General features: G+C 35.4%; 1 protein-coding gene across 1 annotated transcript; it reads right to left on the reverse strand.

Annotated features, from left to right (window-relative positions):
- Window positions 1-12,557: 12,557 nt before the first annotated feature.
- On the reverse strand, window positions 12,558-17,125 carry LOC119072967 (coiled-coil domain-containing protein 170). Its single transcript, XM_037178284.1, has 11 exons — window positions 17,048-17,125; window positions 16,102-16,212; window positions 15,900-16,040; window positions 14,845-14,981; window positions 14,246-14,783; window positions 14,016-14,186; window positions 13,691-13,948; window positions 13,356-13,628; window positions 13,117-13,287; window positions 12,890-13,057; window positions 12,558-12,833 (listed from the first exon to the last, which is right to left on the reverse strand). Exons 1-11 carry the CDS (start codon window positions 17,123-17,125, stop codon window positions 12,633-12,635), a joined length of 2,247 nt encoding a protein of 748 aa, XP_037034179.1. The 3' UTR covers window positions 12,558-12,632.
- Between the last annotated feature and the right edge of the window lie 846 nt (window positions 17,126-17,971).

The raw sequence follows: 17,971 nt of genomic DNA on the forward strand, positions 1-17,971 counted from the left end.
GAATGAAGCGTCTCCATCCTCAGAATACGAGGGAAATGCACAGAAAATGTTCACAATACCAGCTTTCCAGCTCCAACGGAACAATTGCACTACGATATCGAAAGAAGTGATGTTGCGAGCGAAAAAAACACCAATTTTCACTTTCATGTCAAGCTTGCGTTTGGATTTAACCTGCGCCAACAACTGCGAGCCATCTTTAAATTTTAAAGCCTCGATGACAATAACGACAAAAGCATTTTTGCCAATTCTAGCACTTAATGCTACTTGTTCAGTAATGGTTACGTCGTCAATAGTGTAAATTGTTTGAGGTGTGAAGGTGTCCAATTTCCCTGCAGAATCAGTTGACACCGTTAGGAACCAACGGCTCACGTCGATTGAGGAGTCTATAAGAAAAATGTTGTGATCGAAGCGAAAAAAATTATTCAGTCGATTGATTAGATGTACGCCATCCTGGTCACAAATAACCATCGTCGACGACAGGCATATGATTTTTGTCAATACAATTATGGAATTCATATCGTTGGTTGTGGTTCAACTGGTGAAATTTTAATCTGCGCTCTGCTTTCGATAAAAATCATCGAAACACTGACTGAACAATAAATGGTACGTTAACCTCAGACACGTTGAAATGGTCGTCGAGCAATGGAATTGGTGGTAATTAAATCGGAGAGAGTCGTAAATATTAGGGTGGCTAAATTTTAATCCAAATTGGACATAATGGTCTTCGATAAAATGATCAGTGATCTCTGGCGGTTATGGTACACCATGTCCATTTTGCATTGAAATTAAAATTTTAAAATCGATCCACCCTATGACACACTTTATGTTTGCGCAATAAATTGGGGGTTTTCTGTCGACCCGTCGACTGCGACCGCATCGATTAACAAACTGTTTTCTGATACAAAATGAAAGTAGAAAAGGAAATTTCATCATCAATTATGCAATAATCACGTTTAGTCACGTGTAAATTTTCGTTTAACGTTTCGATGATCCAACAATGTAACCAATTAATTAAACTGTCAGCAGTTGGTTCAATAGATTTTCGACAAATGCTTGAATACTAGTTCTGGTACAAGTCGTTGAAAATACTATCACATCTCGAGGCCGCAACAGATTCAATCACGTTCACTTAACGTGGAATTTAAGGGTAAGGGAAGAGGAAGTGGACCTATGCTAGAGCATGTTTTAGCTCTTCACATTGCTCTCATATTTGTTTTGTTGTCTGCATTTGCAATTGACTTTATCGCACTAGTGCTGACGTCACACAACGAATAGTTTCGATATTTATTCGATTTTCTTTATTACATAAAACGTTGTATGCAACATGAATCGTATGCTGGTATATTATCGCACACGACGTCTCACCAACCTCGGTTTCGCCTCGGATTGGCAATCTGACATTGAGAGCGACAATATACCTTCATATGATTCTTGTTACATAAAGAATGTTTAAATTAATCCCAACAAAAATCTCTTCGAGAAAAGTGTGACGCAGTCTTTAAAATACAATTTCTAAAATGAATGATATCGCTAGAGTTGACGCTTTCAGCTTCGTTACGCAAAAATTAAATTTTACACCCAATTAGTTCAAACAAGCTGGCTTAGGTTTTCTCATCATCTGCCAAATAATTTTTACAAAAAAAAATTTGACTGGAAACAACCAAAATTTTACCAAAAAAATCTGCGTCGCAAAGTGGCAGATGTTCAGGAACAGACCAGCAAGAAAATTTATCTGCCACATGCGACGCAGATTTTTTTGGTAAAATTTTGGTTGTTTCCAGTCAATTTTTTTTTTGGAAAAATTATTTGGCAGATGATGAGAAAACCTAAGCCAGCTTGTTTGAACTAATTGGGTGTAAAATTTAATTTTTGCGTAACGAAGCTGAAAGCGTCAACTCTAGCGATATCATTCATTTTAGAAATTGTATTTTAAAGTCTGCGTCACACTTTTCTCGAAGAGATTTTTGTTGGGATATCAGTCGTTTTAGAAGTGTAGTCAACACTGCTTTTTATAACAGTTTACAGTTTTAATTCAAAAATTTTACGAAAATCGAAAATTTGACGAAATTCGAAAACTTGACGAAATTCGAAAATTTGACGAAATTCGAAAATTCGACGAAATTCGAAAATTTGACGAAATTTGAAAATTTGACGAAATTCGAAAATTTGACGAAATTTGACGAAATTCGAAAATTTGACGAAATTTGACGAAATTCGAAAATTTGACGAAATTTGACGAAATTCGAAAATTTGACGAAATTTGAAAATTTGACGAAATTCGAAAATTTGACGAAATTCGAAAATTTGACAAAATTTGACGAAATTCGAAAATTTGACAAAATTTGACGAAATTCGAAAATTTGACAAAATTTGACGAAATTCGAAAATTTGACGAAATTCGAAAATTTGACGAAATTCGAAAATTTGACGAAATTTGAAAATTTGACGAAATTCGAAAATTTGACGAAATTTGACGAAATTCGAAAATTTGACGAAATTCAAAAATTTGACGAAATTTGACGAAATTCGAAAATTTGACGAAATTTGAAAATTTGACGAGATTCGAAAATTTGACGAAATTCGAAAATTTGACAAAATTTGACGAAATTCGAAAATTTGACGAAATTTGAAAATTTGACGAAATTCCAAAATCTGACAAAATTCAGAAAATTTGACGAAAATCGAAAATTTGACGAAAGTAATTCTCTATCTGCCACCATTCAAGAAATATCTCCAAAACCCCAATTGACCCACCCATTTCCAACTTTCGACATTTTTCACATATGCCCCTCTGTTCTACTCGTAAAACTCTGAGACTTTGCCGAAGAAAGTAATTCTCTATCCTCTCATAACCCAAAAAAATATTAGTCCTTTCATCCTACGCTCGAGTAGCTCAAAATTTGGTCACTCTAATCACTCTAGCTCAAACGAATCTGCCCCGATTTTTTTAATTATTTTTTTGTTCGAATCGTGTTACGAATACCTTTCATTTGATGGGTCGCACGCCTCTGTAGGTTTCAATACAGCTAAGCTACAGCCGAAAACGCGTTCCCGACCCTCGAAAACCACACTCAGAAACCACTTCGAGGCCAATAAAACAAAATTCTGGTTTTTCCTAGGGTAATGGCGTATCACATTTTCATTTTTATGCCCACCCTGAGGTTCCTGCAAAATTTCATGGAGATCGGCTGACTAGTTTCCGAGATCGACCGTCGATAGATAGACAGATAGATAGAAACATACAGAGTACGTTGAATGATTTTGATTGTTTGGAAAACGTTAATTTGGTGCATTTTCTATCAAAATGACCAACTTCAAAACGATGTATCTCCGGCAATTTTAAAGTTACATAGTCGAGTGATAGCTCGTTTTGCTCGTATTTGAAGCGCGAATAAGAATAGGATTTGTGGTGATACAGGCTAAAGGAAAGAAACTTAAATTCTCGCCTATATATAGTTGCCGCGTCTCAAAAAAATTTCTTCGTTCTTTTTTTGGAAGTTAGACTGCGGCAAGTCCTCCGCTATCGCTCCGGACATGATTTGCATTAAAGAGACCATCCAAACCTTCAAAATTTCAGATAAATTAATTAAGCCAAAAACGATGAGTAATTTGTAACTCAATTCAGTGAACCTTTTTTTCGCGTGTTAAGACACAAGAATTTCAACTGTTCGATTGAGTGATAAGCTGTCAGTTTACAGCATTTTGAAATATTGAAGCGATAAATTTCGTGTGAACACTATTGCATGGACCTAAGCGTTAGAGGTGAATTGTGTTGTTATCTAAAGTGCGAATCGAATACTGAATTAATATCCGCAAAAAATATACGACGAAATTGTGCCACAGACGAGTATTGCTGTATAGATAGACACATTTGTACGAATTAATTTTTGTTAAAAGAATAACAAGAATGCCATCACCAAAGAGTGATAAAATATAAGTGCGGCTGACACGAAAAACGACCGTCCACAATGTTGGAATATAGAGAGTGAGAGAGGAAACTGTATAATTAAATGATTATAATTCAAAGCTGTATCCCATAAGGCATTTTGCGTCGTCAAAGTGTAATAAAATCGTTCGTTTTTTCCCCGTTTGTTTCAAATAAAATTTTAATGCAAAAAACAACAACTTTGAGTTAGAATTATTTTCGAATCATTTCCAGCTTAAAGGCAGTTGCTCAACAATTAAAATTCAAAAGAGCCAACGATTATTATACCAATTTTATTTCTTAGAAAAATATAATTCTTTAATATGTGCAGCAGCAGCAGCAGTAGAGCATAGAAATTTATATGTGATGATGACGATGATGACACACAGAGACTGCTATTATTATTACTTATGTTGTTTTAATTAAACGTTTCCAGCCATTAGGCGGAATAATAAATTATTTTTTTTATTCGGAAAGTTATTGTTATCGTAACAGCATCGCAATAAAGATGTCTTTGAGTCAGTAGATAAAGTCGGCCAAAGAGTGTCAAAAAACAAATTTTATTACATCGAGACATAACTAAACGAGTATTATACATGGTACACAAATCCACGGCACTTTTGATGTATATACGGCATAAACCTATTAACACTAGCAGATTCTTTATTTTTTTGTGCCCACGCCCGTGAAATATTATATTGAAATTTAATGGATATAAATCGAGACCCGAAAAACCGTTTTCGTATAAATAAATATCGAACAGAACGAATAAATTATCGACACATATACTGTCACATTCAAGGAAGCTTAAAGGCTAAGAAAAATGTCTTATTTGACCTTCTCGGATGCGGGAAAGTCTCAGACTTCATGATTGCCACAAATTAATTGGTTTGCGTTCATCATCAGCATTAAATAACGGCCGTGGTAAATTATTATTTTTTTGGCAATATTTTACGTTCTGTGCTGCAAAAAATATGTTTTTCATATGTGCGATTGTGTGATTTACTTTTATTTTTCCCCCTCAAAGCGGTTTGATTGGTCGAATGACATTTCTAGTGAGAGAAGTTCTCCCGTGGTGAGAAAATAGAGTTTTTCTCGCGTGAACGGTAAATCTCTGAAAGAAATAGGAAATATCGCTTTGGCTACAAACATCCCACTTGTTGGAATTATCTGTTTTCTACCCATGGTAAACAAATAACTATTTTAGTAGTTATGCGAGTTACCTTTTAGTTAGAGCTTGTAATACTGCAAAGGGATTAGTCTTGGGATACCAGAATTCGCTCTCAATAAATGATGAGATGTCAATACAAAATACAAAAAGCTCATCAAATTTAACTTCTAGCTTCACTTGATATTTAACCTGCCACAGACGGCAAGCATATTAACAGTTTTACTATCTGATCTATTCATTTGATCGAAGATTTTCATAGATTTATTCAGAAATCTTTTACTTCATTTGTTTCGAACATTTCTTTTGCTATATAAGACCTCATCGGCCAGAGATTGTCGTTAATTATTGCTGTCGTTGTCGATAAAAAATGAAAGCCGTCTGTAACAGGTTAATACAGGCTACGCAATCTAGAGAAGTCTGTGGCTTTGCTATATGAGAGAACGTTTTGTAATATAAGAGAACTTATAAAGCAGCGCTCATCTCTTATTTCTGTTGTAGTCAGTGTAATTTAGACATACAATTGCTTCAACTGTTTTTCGGTTGGTGCACTAACACAAAAGAAAGCTTGTTTATTGGGTGAAATAGTTTCACGCGCGTGGTAGTGGTAAACCCGTGTAAAGACGAAGGACGATGATAAGACATTTGATCACTGTTTGGATCTCAGATCTAAGATCTGTGAGTTAATACGTCTTTCCACGTTTGCCTTTCGACTATGCAGTTCATTGATACCATTTCTCATCGGGTCATGGCGACAGTTGTACTCGATACAGTGCTATATCGAACACTATACCGATTTGCTTACGAAAAAGTCTAGCGAATCATAGTTGAAATGTAATTTCAACTCATCACCAAACTTCCTAACTCGTGGCCAGTCCTATGATAAAGCTACCACAAAGCGAACAAAGCAAAGCAGGGTTTTGCATATACGTAAGTCCCAATATTCGGAGTCTGTAAAACAGCTGAAGCAAATTCATCACTAAATTTAACTGAGTCAGTGACACTGACGTTGACTATGAAAGGTTAATAATGTTTGGCTGATCTATAAAGTGATTCTCACCGATCAAAGTCCATTCGGGATCCAGGGGGTGATTGGACTACCTATCACCAAAATTATCAATGCTTGGTGTCTTAAAAAACTTAAACTATGTGATCAGTTGATTAAATCTCACCGTGCAGCCGTGCTAATTTGTTTTGTAATTGTTCAGTCTCAACGGTTCTTCGAAAGTAAATTTTTACCAAATATCTGCTTCAAATCGATACATCAGACCAGCATCAGTTTATCTTTTTGCAATAATAATAAACATAAAAGAAAAACACTACTTCTGTAGAACGATCAGATTGGCCAATATCACCGTCGTAAATCAATGTAATAATGTTTTGAAAAAAAAAAGATGAAACGGTTATGTAGTCATACGATTGCATGATAATCTAAAAACGTTTGCACTTTTCAAACATAAAATGCTGCTACGTGCATTATTATTATTGTTGTTAAAATAACAAAACTGAAACTGGCCATTTGAGACGGCCGACGAGAGAGGAAATGATGATGACTGGAACATAAAAATTAAATAATAAAAAGAACGAAAAAGATTGCTTCAAACAAATTGCATGTTCCAAAAATGTTGAGCCAATAATGCAAAAGGGAATAGTAAGGAAAGGATTAAGTTTTGTATAGAGAGAGAATATTGTCCATCAAGATTATAAATAATAAAAAAAATGTGTTTGCCAATAAATCTATTTTGTTCTCACGATTTCGGTGTTACAAGTTGGAAAAATATATTTTGCCATTTTATAAAAAAAAAAGTTTGTGTGTACAATAAAATCATCTAACTCTAATATATCAAACCAACACAGCATAAAGGTATCAAAATGGTGTGGCATGGCGTAAATATCACCATCACGCGTATTTCACATCGTGGTTCGGTGTTTTTTTTTTTCTTCTTTCTTTCAATTCTTCATCATTCCTTCAAATATTCGTTTCGTTGCGTTTCGTGTTAATGTAAATGTGTTAGAGTTTTATCGTATGCTTCAATCTACCAAACAAGCCATTTACAAAAATTAAATTGATATAAAAATATTTAAAACAAAACACAAAAAACCAACAAAATAAATAAATAAAATTCTACATAATATGACTCTATGTAGCATGTTATGTGAGTAACGAAATGTACATTTTATGCATACGGAAAAAAAATTTAATTTAATATGGAAAAACATATAAACAAACAACATATAAATATACGGGTGGTGTACATACCTATAACTTCGATAAAATGTTTAAAAGTTTTTTTTTTATATATTTATATGCATGCAGGTACTAATAAGAGAGTCCCTATTAAAAATAGGTATATTCATTTCAGCGCGTCGCGGATTGGTTAAAGCCATTCCTATACTCATGTGGAAATGACGTGAGTATATTATAATTTGAAATTAAAATAAAAAAAATGGTTCATGATACTTTGCACAACTATTCGGGCCTACCGAAAAAAAAGTGTTTGAGAAACAAGACAGAAAAAAAAATGAAATAAAATCCAAACAGTCAGACAAGTATGTTTTAGCTGCTTGAGTAATTTGATACTGACAAATCACACATGCGGCTTTTATAATACGCTACAACAACAACAAACAAATTTATTTATCTCGATTTGATTCGGAAAGACTTCTATTCAACAGCTATGACACTCAAATGCACACTAAGCCTTTGAGGCGTTTTTTTGATTGTACAACAATGATTGGCTCTGCGACATCGAATTGATAGCAGAATAACTGGCCGATATAGAAACAAAAAGAAAGGACTACTTTTAGGAGCTGTTAGTCATCTATTAGCAATAACAAATTACAAAAATAAGCGATTAACCAGATGCGGTGTTGTTTTATATAAAACACTGTGTGAACAAATAAATGAAGTAAAAGATTTTGTATTAAAGAAGCAATAGATGTGATGATTCTTTCGTGATACGTTGGCTGCTTGAAAAAAAAAACAGAAAATTTCTTAATTTTAATATAAGAAAAATAAGAATCCTGTACTTCGTATGGGTCTAACAGTTCCTTGCCTAAAAGTCATCAGATTCACATGTGTGGACATTTTCATATTGCAATCTGTGCATAAATTTCAATGAAATTAAAGAATCTGGATGCCGATTTGAATGATCTCTCATTCTTAATCAACTTTTTGAATTGGAGCACCGTAGGATATAGTTTTAACCGTTTTTGAATTTCTCCTATAAGATCTGGGATATGTTGATGAGTTGTTGCTATCCGTCTTATTCATAAATAAATCGTTATCCATTTAAACATCTCCATAAATTTAAGAGTGGATTGTCCTTAAATGACGGTCAACTATTTCTCCAGCTTTTTAGAATCATCCATGATTTGGTGGACTGAGAATGTGTGACACGTTATTATCGAGGCAAAGACTTTAAAGACACATTTCGAGTCTGGCTTTGTTTGTATGACAAAAGAGTACCAATCTTTGTATTAGAAACTATGTCAAGAAAACTTAATTTTTACAAATTACAGTATACTATGACTAGAGAAGATATAGAGGTACGACCTTTTTTACACTCTCTAAGTGTATTTCTCAAATTTTACAAAAGAGGTTGCGCAACCCCTAGCTCTTTTTCTTGACATAGTTTCTTCTAGTTTCTTAGTAAGGTTCAAATCTTCCAGAATTCCTCTGAAATTAGTTACACCATTTCCATTTGTGATATTGTACAAGGATAACCATTGCCATATATAGACAACAAAAATAAGAGATTAGTTTCGTCCAGTGTGCTCTTATATGACATAATGTATGAAACAACAAATAAAGTAAAAGATTTATTAGCTTCAATATTCTTAAAATACTTCGGTGAAATGAAGCAACAGACTTGATAATTACACTAGTGATGTGGTGAATAAGTTTATGTACCGTACGTCACAAATATTAGGCCGGAAATTCTATTAGACCAACGCACTTCAAGCAAAAGTGTTTCGAGTGACAGCTGCCAAATAGAGTACAACTTTGTATGAAAAATGTTTCCAGATTTTTTTACAGTACCAAAATTCGTTTGATACCCTGTCCCGTTTAGTACTCTATTTGGAGTACCACTCATGCACATGCTTGAAGTGCGTTGATTAGACATAATATTGGTCTGATGGTCGTTATTCTGTAATCATTTCTGTAGAAATTCTAAAGGGTGAATGTGATTCGCTAGTGATTACTTAGTTGCTCTTAGTTCGAGTTTTTTGCTTAGATTTTTATTGGTTTTCTGACTTAGCCGCGCGAAACAATTTCTCAATTTAAAAATCATCGTTGATTAGGTAGGATTTCGCCACAATACTGCTCTTGGCATGAACATTGAATTGCCATGTGTCAAATTTGGAGGCTTTAGTGATAACAGCTACCGCTTAGGATTGTCTGTTCTGTATGTTTCTGTTTCTGTATGTACAAACGCAATACAATGCCTCCGAATATTTTCTATGTTCATGCTTGAAGCAGTACTGTGATTTCATAGAAGATTGCGATTTTACAGAATGATCTGTGTCGACCAATGCAAATTAATAAAAATTTCTCTGAAAGGAAATAACGCTTCTCTGTCTGGAAAGAAAATTACAAACGTGCAAGAAGAAAACGGCAGGCAAACAACTCTCTCATGTATACAATTTATTCGAAATACTAATGAGTCGACAATTTATTGTCTTTTTTATTGTGCACACATGTCACTTTTTCACATTTTATGACGCTTTATCAATGTTTACAGCAACGTTTACAGCGCCCCATTCGCATCATTCTAACTGTGTTATGTCTCTATAGCCATTTGAATTCAATTTCTTTTCTTTTTTTGTTTTTATCGAAGCCATAGCCTCAAAACTTATAGATATAACCCAAAATGATATTTTATAACGTAACCGTAAAACTGTGTGTTGTGTCTAGATGAGTGGCTTTAATGTTTATTTTTTTTGTTTCTTTCGTTTTTCTGTTACTTAACAATACGTGAAAGATACTGACCGGACCGTTCATTCAATAATATACCCAAATCCAGATGATTATCGGTCACCATTCACTTAACATTTTTCTCAGCATCATATACTTATACACAAATGTATATATTTCATCCAAATATTTGTTGGAAAAAAATGTATTTTTTCTGTAACTCTTTGCATAAGGTCATTTTTCCGAGAGATTGCTAAAGTAATGATAAATATTATCTCAAGTCAAATTCGATGAACTGTTACATGAATTTTAAATTTATTTGTTCACATTTGTAAATGTTCAATGTGGCACTCGTTGTTATTATGATATGTGTGTGTCTCAACATGAAAATAAATGCGCTTTAAAATGTTTATTAATTTGCTTTCATTAGGACTGATGGGCATATATACACAAAAACCAACATTCGGTTATCGTAATTTAATTATATTTGATATTGTATTTGGAGGAAGTTGTGTGATACTTGAGTAATTATCGCTGTTGTTGGTTGTACATAGAGAATTATTGGGCATCTTAATGTAATGCGTGTTGTGGATTTACAGTAAACTGAATGTGTAGAACTATAGCTGCAAATCTTATCAGTTTGTTCTTAATACAATTTTGATATGCTTTCGGCAATCACAGTTTGATTTGAAGCGGAACAAGACTCTTGTTACAAGAGTATGTATTTCGTATGAGGAGAAGTGTACATTTATTGTAAAACTATTTTCTGTCGTTGTAAACAACTATCTTCAAATGTTACTATCAACCGTACTACACTCACCTCAAAATACTTAGCAAAATTCATGCACTTCTCGGTTTTTCTTAGTCTCACACGTTCCACAAGTTTACTGCTCACTCGTGCACGCGACCACAGAGGTAAAAATGCAAGGGAAATACTGTTTGTCTTTAAAAATGAACCAATCCATACAAATTCTTGTCCCTAGTGTTCTGAAAGGATGTATTTACAAAGAAAATTTGTAAATAGCCCAAAGTCAAAGAATTGTGAACTTTATGTGACGTATTAGTAAATTATAAGAAGAATGAAATTCGTGTTTTTTAAAATGTTTTCGCACAACTACCTCATTTTATCGGTTTATAAACCATAGTCATCTAGAAGACAACTTTTCTCAACACCATGGACAAAAATGTGTATGGATTGGTTTAGTTTTAAAGACAAACGGCATTTCGCACTAAATCCTTGCATTTTTACGTCTGGGGGCATGGCCTATTATTGGTAAATTTAGTTACAAAAATAACAGAAATTTACCAAAATTTACAGTGAGAGAAAAGTGAATTTTGAAATGTTTTCTAATTTGTTAGTTTTTGCGGTTCGTAATTTCGTTGAACAAATAAAAACCTAGACTTTTATTTTCTGAATTTTGGATCGACACGCGATCTCAACAAGAATGAAACACTGAAAAAATCTAGATTTTCATTTTCATTTGTTAAACCAATTTTGTGGGGTATCATTTACAGCTTTCAAAATGTCGAATTTCACTCTTCTCTACATGGATCGATAAATTCAGTAAATATTCGGTAAATTTCAATAAATCTTGGTAGATTTCTGTAAATTCTGTAAATAATTCGGACACGTGATAATTGAGACAACTGAAGCAATGTGCACTGAGTGTATTATATTGTGAGAAGGGTAACTGTTGACTGTCTTGCTAACTATTTTGAGGTGACTGTAGTGACCATAGCTCGGGATGTATCGAATTACTTACCATAAAATCTGCAAGCATTTAACAGTTGCTAAGAAATTGAAAATGATATTGACCAGGTGCCATCCGTATACCTCTTACATAACATGATATAACATACCGTGCACCTACTAATTTCGAAGAGAACTTTGTCAATATTGTGCTTAGTGAACCCGGGGCTTTGGAGCTAGAGCTGTCGACTCATAATCAAGAGGTCCCGTGTTCAAATCTTACTCATAGACATTCTAATAGTCCGTTGCCAAATTCGCAACGTTAAAGTCCTATTTTTTAAGGAAAAGGCTCATGATCCAGTGAATCGTGCAGAACTGGACTCATTTTGATGTTCTACTGATTTTTAACAATTTCGGAATTAACCTCATAACTTCGATGACCTTTGACCTTACTCATCGGAATGTTCGACACAAATAGACATTTTCGGTGTCATTATCCACAAATATGAAAGCCAGTACCATATCAAAAACAACTACGGCACATGGCATATTTCTTCCATTTGCCATGCCATTGAAGTGACTCAAGTCAAGAAATGACAAAACTTTCTGACTCAATCTTGTTGCGTGCTATATTGCATGCAATATCATTTTGGGTAATAAATCTTGATTATTCGGTTAGACAGATATTGGTATTGGTACAGTTACATTAGTACGTTGTAACAGAATAACTCAGAAATTTGGCAACAAGAAACAAGATTCAAATCGATAAAGGACTCGTCATTTGTTTTACGATGTTCTAAGGATGGCGAATTATAGCTGGCTGAGTGGATTAAGAAAACTTTGTTGAAAATTGGTATTGAAATGCTCTATTGCAAAAGTATTACGGTGAAGAAATGAAAAAAGAACGTCGCTTGATAAGCAACGATGAGTCCTAGAATTTCTTGTGAAATTCAAACTCATCGTCAAAATGGTCGTCCATTCCGGAGTCATCGAATCTGCGCATATGAATGGAACTTGAACTGAGTGGACGGCATTGAGTTGTTGGCGGTACAAGTTCATCAAACCGTGGACATGGATGTTCATTCACCAACGGTGATGTGGTATCATATCGCCGTGATAGGGTTGTGAATTCCTAGAATTTTGGTTAGTAGTATCAGAAGAATTTGAACATCTTATTGTTTGTCGAACCTGATGAGCATGGCATAATGTTTGAAGCCGTTGCAAAATTCCAGCATGTGGAATATCTCGTAGATGCAGTAGACGAGCAACAGAGCTCCGGAATGCTTGCAATTGAGACAACCGATGATTTAAGTCAGATAGTTGGACCTTGATGCGGGATAACTCTTCCCTCAAATTCTAAAAAAAAATCGAAAATTAATTTCCGTTTTCGAAGGTCCGGCCTCCGACCAATTTACATGAATTGTTTGTTCGTCTCGTCGACCTTTATCGTTGGAACATTCGACCGCTGACCGTGCCCTAGTCTTATAACTAGCCAATTGAGTAATCAAATTAGCTTTCTCTCCTTCCATATCCGCAATCCGAGTTTGTAGGTCTTCAATCTTACGAGCCCGTTCCAGGGCGGCAATCTGATCATTTGAAGAAAGAACTTTTTGCTTTAATTGAACAGCGAGATTTCTACTTGCTAAAAATTGACCTTGTAATCAGCCGCATCAGCTAACTGTGACTTCAATTCCGAAAGCTGGGCTTTCGCTTCGATTAATTGTTGGGCGGTTTTTTCAGCCTGTTTGGTAGTCCTTCGTGCTCGGTTCATAGCTTCATCTCTCTCATTCAGTGCGATGCATTTTCCTCTGGCTCCGTCTTCCAACAGGGCTAATTTTCGTCTGAGCAATTCTAAGTGCAAATCTCTTCGTTGAACCTGCTCTCGGAGAACTCTAACGCGTCTTTGAAGGCTGTACATGGCTGTGCTCTGAAAGGAATATTTATTTTTCTAAATTTTTCATCTAAGATCCACGCGATATGCTGGCATACCTCTTTCAATGGAATGTCATGACATGATCTCTCTCGACGTAGTTTCAACGAATGATGATGTGTTGGAAGTGTGTGATGGTGATCGGCGTGGTGCTTATCAAACGATGAGTGAATGTGATTGTCGTGATGAATTGATAACCGTTCGGCTCGTTCAAGCAACGTTTCAGCCAAGACTGTCGTATCAGTTCCATGTTCCGGAGGACTTGTGCACTCACTCCAGCTAAGTGCTCGGGACAGTCGAACCAAGTAGTCACTCAACTGCAGGCGAAATTGAATTAGATTTTTCTCTTTGTCGGTATCAGAAGCCAGACTCTGAAACACTCACATTGCAATGTTCAGCTTTCATTTTTTGTAATTCGTCATGGGTTTTTTCCAGCCGTTCCTCCAGACTACACTTTTGAGATTCTTCCGTTCGTAAACGGCAAGTGGTCGCTTCCATTGCTTCTCTGTGACGTCCTGTATCCGCTGCAATTTGTTCGCGCATGCTCACAATTTGCTGCTTGAGAAAATAGATTAATTTTCTCAAAGATTCCAGTGGTAATTGAATTAAACTACCGAGTGCTGTGACTGATTTTCTGTCAAAATCTCGCGAATCTTATCCTTAATGAGTGTCTCACAAGGTTCAGGTACACAAAGGATCGACGCAATATTACGTAAGAATTGCAAGCGATCATTTTGAAAACGGTCCAAGTTATTTTGAAGTCGACAACATCTCGATTCGAATCCTCGAAGTTCTTCGCGTAACTTATTACCAGTTACGTCGCATTCGGTTAATCGATCTCTCGTAATTTGCAGGTCTCGTTCAGCCTGTCGACTTCGGTTCTCCAAATCTTGACTCAATGCCTGCAAAGCCTCCACTTGGGCTTGCAATCGTTGCTTATCGGAACATGCTGTCGTACGTGTATTCAACAATTCCGCTTCGCAACCATGCAACGTTTCGGATGTTGTGCCTAATTTGGTTCGTAGACGTTGAACCTCAGCTACAACATCGGTGGCTTTAGCCACAACCGTTTCTGGTGTTAAATGATTTGATTCGCAAGGATCGATACCCAGGCAGAGACACAAGCGACGGACTAAATCTTGTAGTTGACATCTAAATACAACATTTTGATGAAAAATGAAGCGACAGCTTTTTAGGAAAACTAGTAAATTACCGCGCCTGTTCTCGATGCGTTTCTTCTGTAGCCAAGTCACCTTCCAATCGTCGATTTCGCGAAACTAATTCCTTGTTCTTCTCTTCGAATGATCTTTTCTCACGTTGTAACAGTTGAGTAGCTGCCTCGCTACGAGTCTATCAAAATTTTGTTAAATGTTTTTCAAATGCAGTAAAAGGATTCTGGATTCTGGCTCACACAAAATAGAATGTCTCCCTCGTGTTTACCGAAACAAAAAATGAATTCATGTACTTGATTGCATCCACCAATGTATAACAAAACACTTAGGACTACATAAACCTTCACAAAATGATCATCTTCTTCTAATAAACGCAACCTACCATAAACGGCAAGGATATTACATTACAATTAAATCTGTTACTTCTGTTGTTTAAAGAACATGTTTGATGGAAAATCTACTACTTCACTAGTTTTACTAAACTTTTTGCTATTTAAGAGTACACATGTCAGAGGTGATCTCTTATTTTTATCGTAGTTGTCGATAACAGATAACTGCCCGGTAAAAAAACGTATTTGAAACTCTCTTTGAGATCGAAACTTTTGTATAGCTGTGAGACTACGTATTTCGAGCCTTTGAGAACATTTGAGACCGAGAATTTATAGGAATTGTTCATTGGAGTTCATCCAAGATTCATGAGACCTGTCATGGTCGTTTTTAATAGGGTATTTAGAGATTATATTCGCAATAATATCCCAAGTCCGATTTTCAACCACTTTCAACTACTCATCGAAAGAAATCGGTTTCCTTCCCAAACTATTATCCCGATTAGTTTACAATCCCAATTTTCAATTTCTTTTCTTTTGTGTACAGGAATGTTTTATTCATATCGGACACGAGAACACATAATTGCTTTTACCATCTCTATACACACAGCCCCCAAATTGAATGTCGCTATATTTTCCATTATAATGCTCATATACTTTCAACATTATTAAATCGATAGAGGAAAAAAAAACCGTATTTCGGCTCCATTCCTTGGTGTACAACAGACATTCTCGGTGTTCCCAACAAAATAATGACTTTAATGTCATACCTGCAAATTTCGTTCCCTGTGCTCAGTCGCCTGTAAACGAGATTGTAACGACGAAATTAAGGCCGATTGTCGTGCTGTTTGAGCTCTCAATGTTTCGCATTCTGAATCACGGGCAGATAAACTACTTTTTGTATCCGAAAGCTAATGGGAACAAAATGTTGTAGAGAAAAATCACAAAAGAAAAGAAAATCTGCCACTTCACCTCAGCTATCAGACGATCCCTCTTATATGTTGAGGCAGCTAGTTCACTGCGTAAGGTTGTCACCAAATCCAGTGAATGTGTTAAATGATCCCCACAAGCTGGTTCAACTATCTGTGAATGGTAGAATGAAAATTTTATGGAATGATTTAGGTGATAGATGAATTATGATATGTTTAACATGATGATGATGCATTGGTGGTGGAGGATGTAAAGATTGATGATGACTCGAACGATGAAAATCATTATGACGATGATGATAATGGTGATCTGACATAATTCACTTTTTATAAACAGATATTTTAAGCAGCTCGTTAAAGAAGTATGGTCGAAAAGGGACTACGCTGTACGGCTTCAATATACCAACTGAACGTAACAAAAATGTGAAAAGGTTAAAAATGGAAAACAATCGAGACTAAATTTAGGTCGTGCCTCACGTGATCGGGTTCAACTGTTATTCGAAGAAAGCTTTAGGTTTCACAAAAATATCTAATGCGAATATTCTAATGTAGGCTATAAATAGACTGTGTAGTATCGAGTTACGTTCCCTTTTTTTAGTGATATAAACCCACATAGAATACCCCAATGGGGTGGTTGTAACTATGTTCTATAATATTATCATGCATACAAACTATGAGAGACACATTCTTTGACACAAACCACCGTAGGCATTTTATGTTTGCCTGTACATAACAGATATGGGTTTCACCGGTATACAAAACAAAACAAATCTGAGTCTGTTGGTTACCATGGTTAATATATATCCGTTTTACATGGCACCGGATCATTTAATGCATTCGTCGCAAATATTTTTTAATAAAAAGAATAAGATTCGTGCCCGAGGATATTTAGTTACGTTGGGATCAGAAATAAATCAAATTGATTTTTTTTTGTCAGACGGAACGAAAAAACCAAAGTTTGCATTCGACGGAAGGCAAAACAAACTCACATCCTTGCACAATACATCGAAAATTTCCCAATCCTGTTCACTGTTTCCGGTCGATTCTTCGTCGCACTTAACCGACATCGTTCACAATCATTTTTCGAGACAAAATTAAAAATTTGAAGAATTTAATTGGAACTGATAATGCGTTCCATTATTTGTGCTTTGATAGAAATTATCGTGTCCCGTCTGGAATAAACATTGAAAGTTACTGAAAAAAGGAATGAGGGAATATTTGTTATGTTTGTGGTGGATGGAGCTTTATTTACAATTTATTTTCGTAGTGTATGCATTGGGGGTTACAAAAAGGGTAGTTTGATTTTTGTAGACCAATTGTAGCAACGACAATAACACTTCCTTTATCTAATGTGAATTGTGACTTTGAAATTTAGCACAAGATGACCTTAAATCTCACTTCATATTGCTACTTCAATCACAATTTGCTGGAGAGAAATTTATTTTCTGATAAAATAGTGCAATAATGTCTAAATCTGTTTAAAGAATCGAATCAGGTTGATGAGAGCCTGATGTTAGCCCGAACCCAAACATAAGATCAGGTTCAGAGGTAGGAACCTAAAAATTTCGTTTCCAGATCCACCTGGAACCCAATGGCTTTTTTGAAAACTGTTTTGGTTGAAAAACAGTAACAGCTGAAGCAAATTCATGATGCAATTTCATCGCTGCTGATTGTAAGCAATTTAAGAAAGCGTTACCTCCAACGATATCAGTTGTTTTGGAAGTAAACACAAGGACTTGCGTCACTTTTTACTCTTTTAAGGGTTTTTGACCGATCTATACTACGCCGTAGGTGAAATATTCGATATGCACATGATCGCAAAACATCTCCAATTTGTTGAATTGCAACAGGTACAGCATGCATATAGTTCTCGGAATCGATCAGTTATGGGCTAGAATTCTCCCCCAGACAAG

The sequence above is a fragment of the Bradysia coprophila genome (genome assembly GCF_014529535.1).
Source record: "Bradysia coprophila strain Holo2 chromosome IV unlocalized genomic scaffold, BU_Bcop_v1 contig_84, whole genome shotgun sequence".
NCBI lineage: Eukaryota > Metazoa > Arthropoda > Insecta > Diptera > Sciaridae > Bradysia > Bradysia coprophila.

Bases quoted from the DNA above. Each gene is read 5' to 3' on its own strand.
- LOC119072967 (XM_037178284.1), bottom strand. From the start codon at position 17,125: ATGTCGGTTAAGTGCGACGAAGAATCGACCGGAAACAGTGAACAGGAT. The intron at 14,982-15,899 runs GTATGACATTAA...AAATTTTGATAG, and splicing joins ACAGGGAACGAAATTTGCAG to ACTCGTAGCGAGGCAGCTAC. The intron at 12,834-12,889 runs GTTCGACAAACA...CCAAAATTCTAG, and splicing joins CATTATGCCATGCTCATCAG to GAATTCACAACCCTATCACG.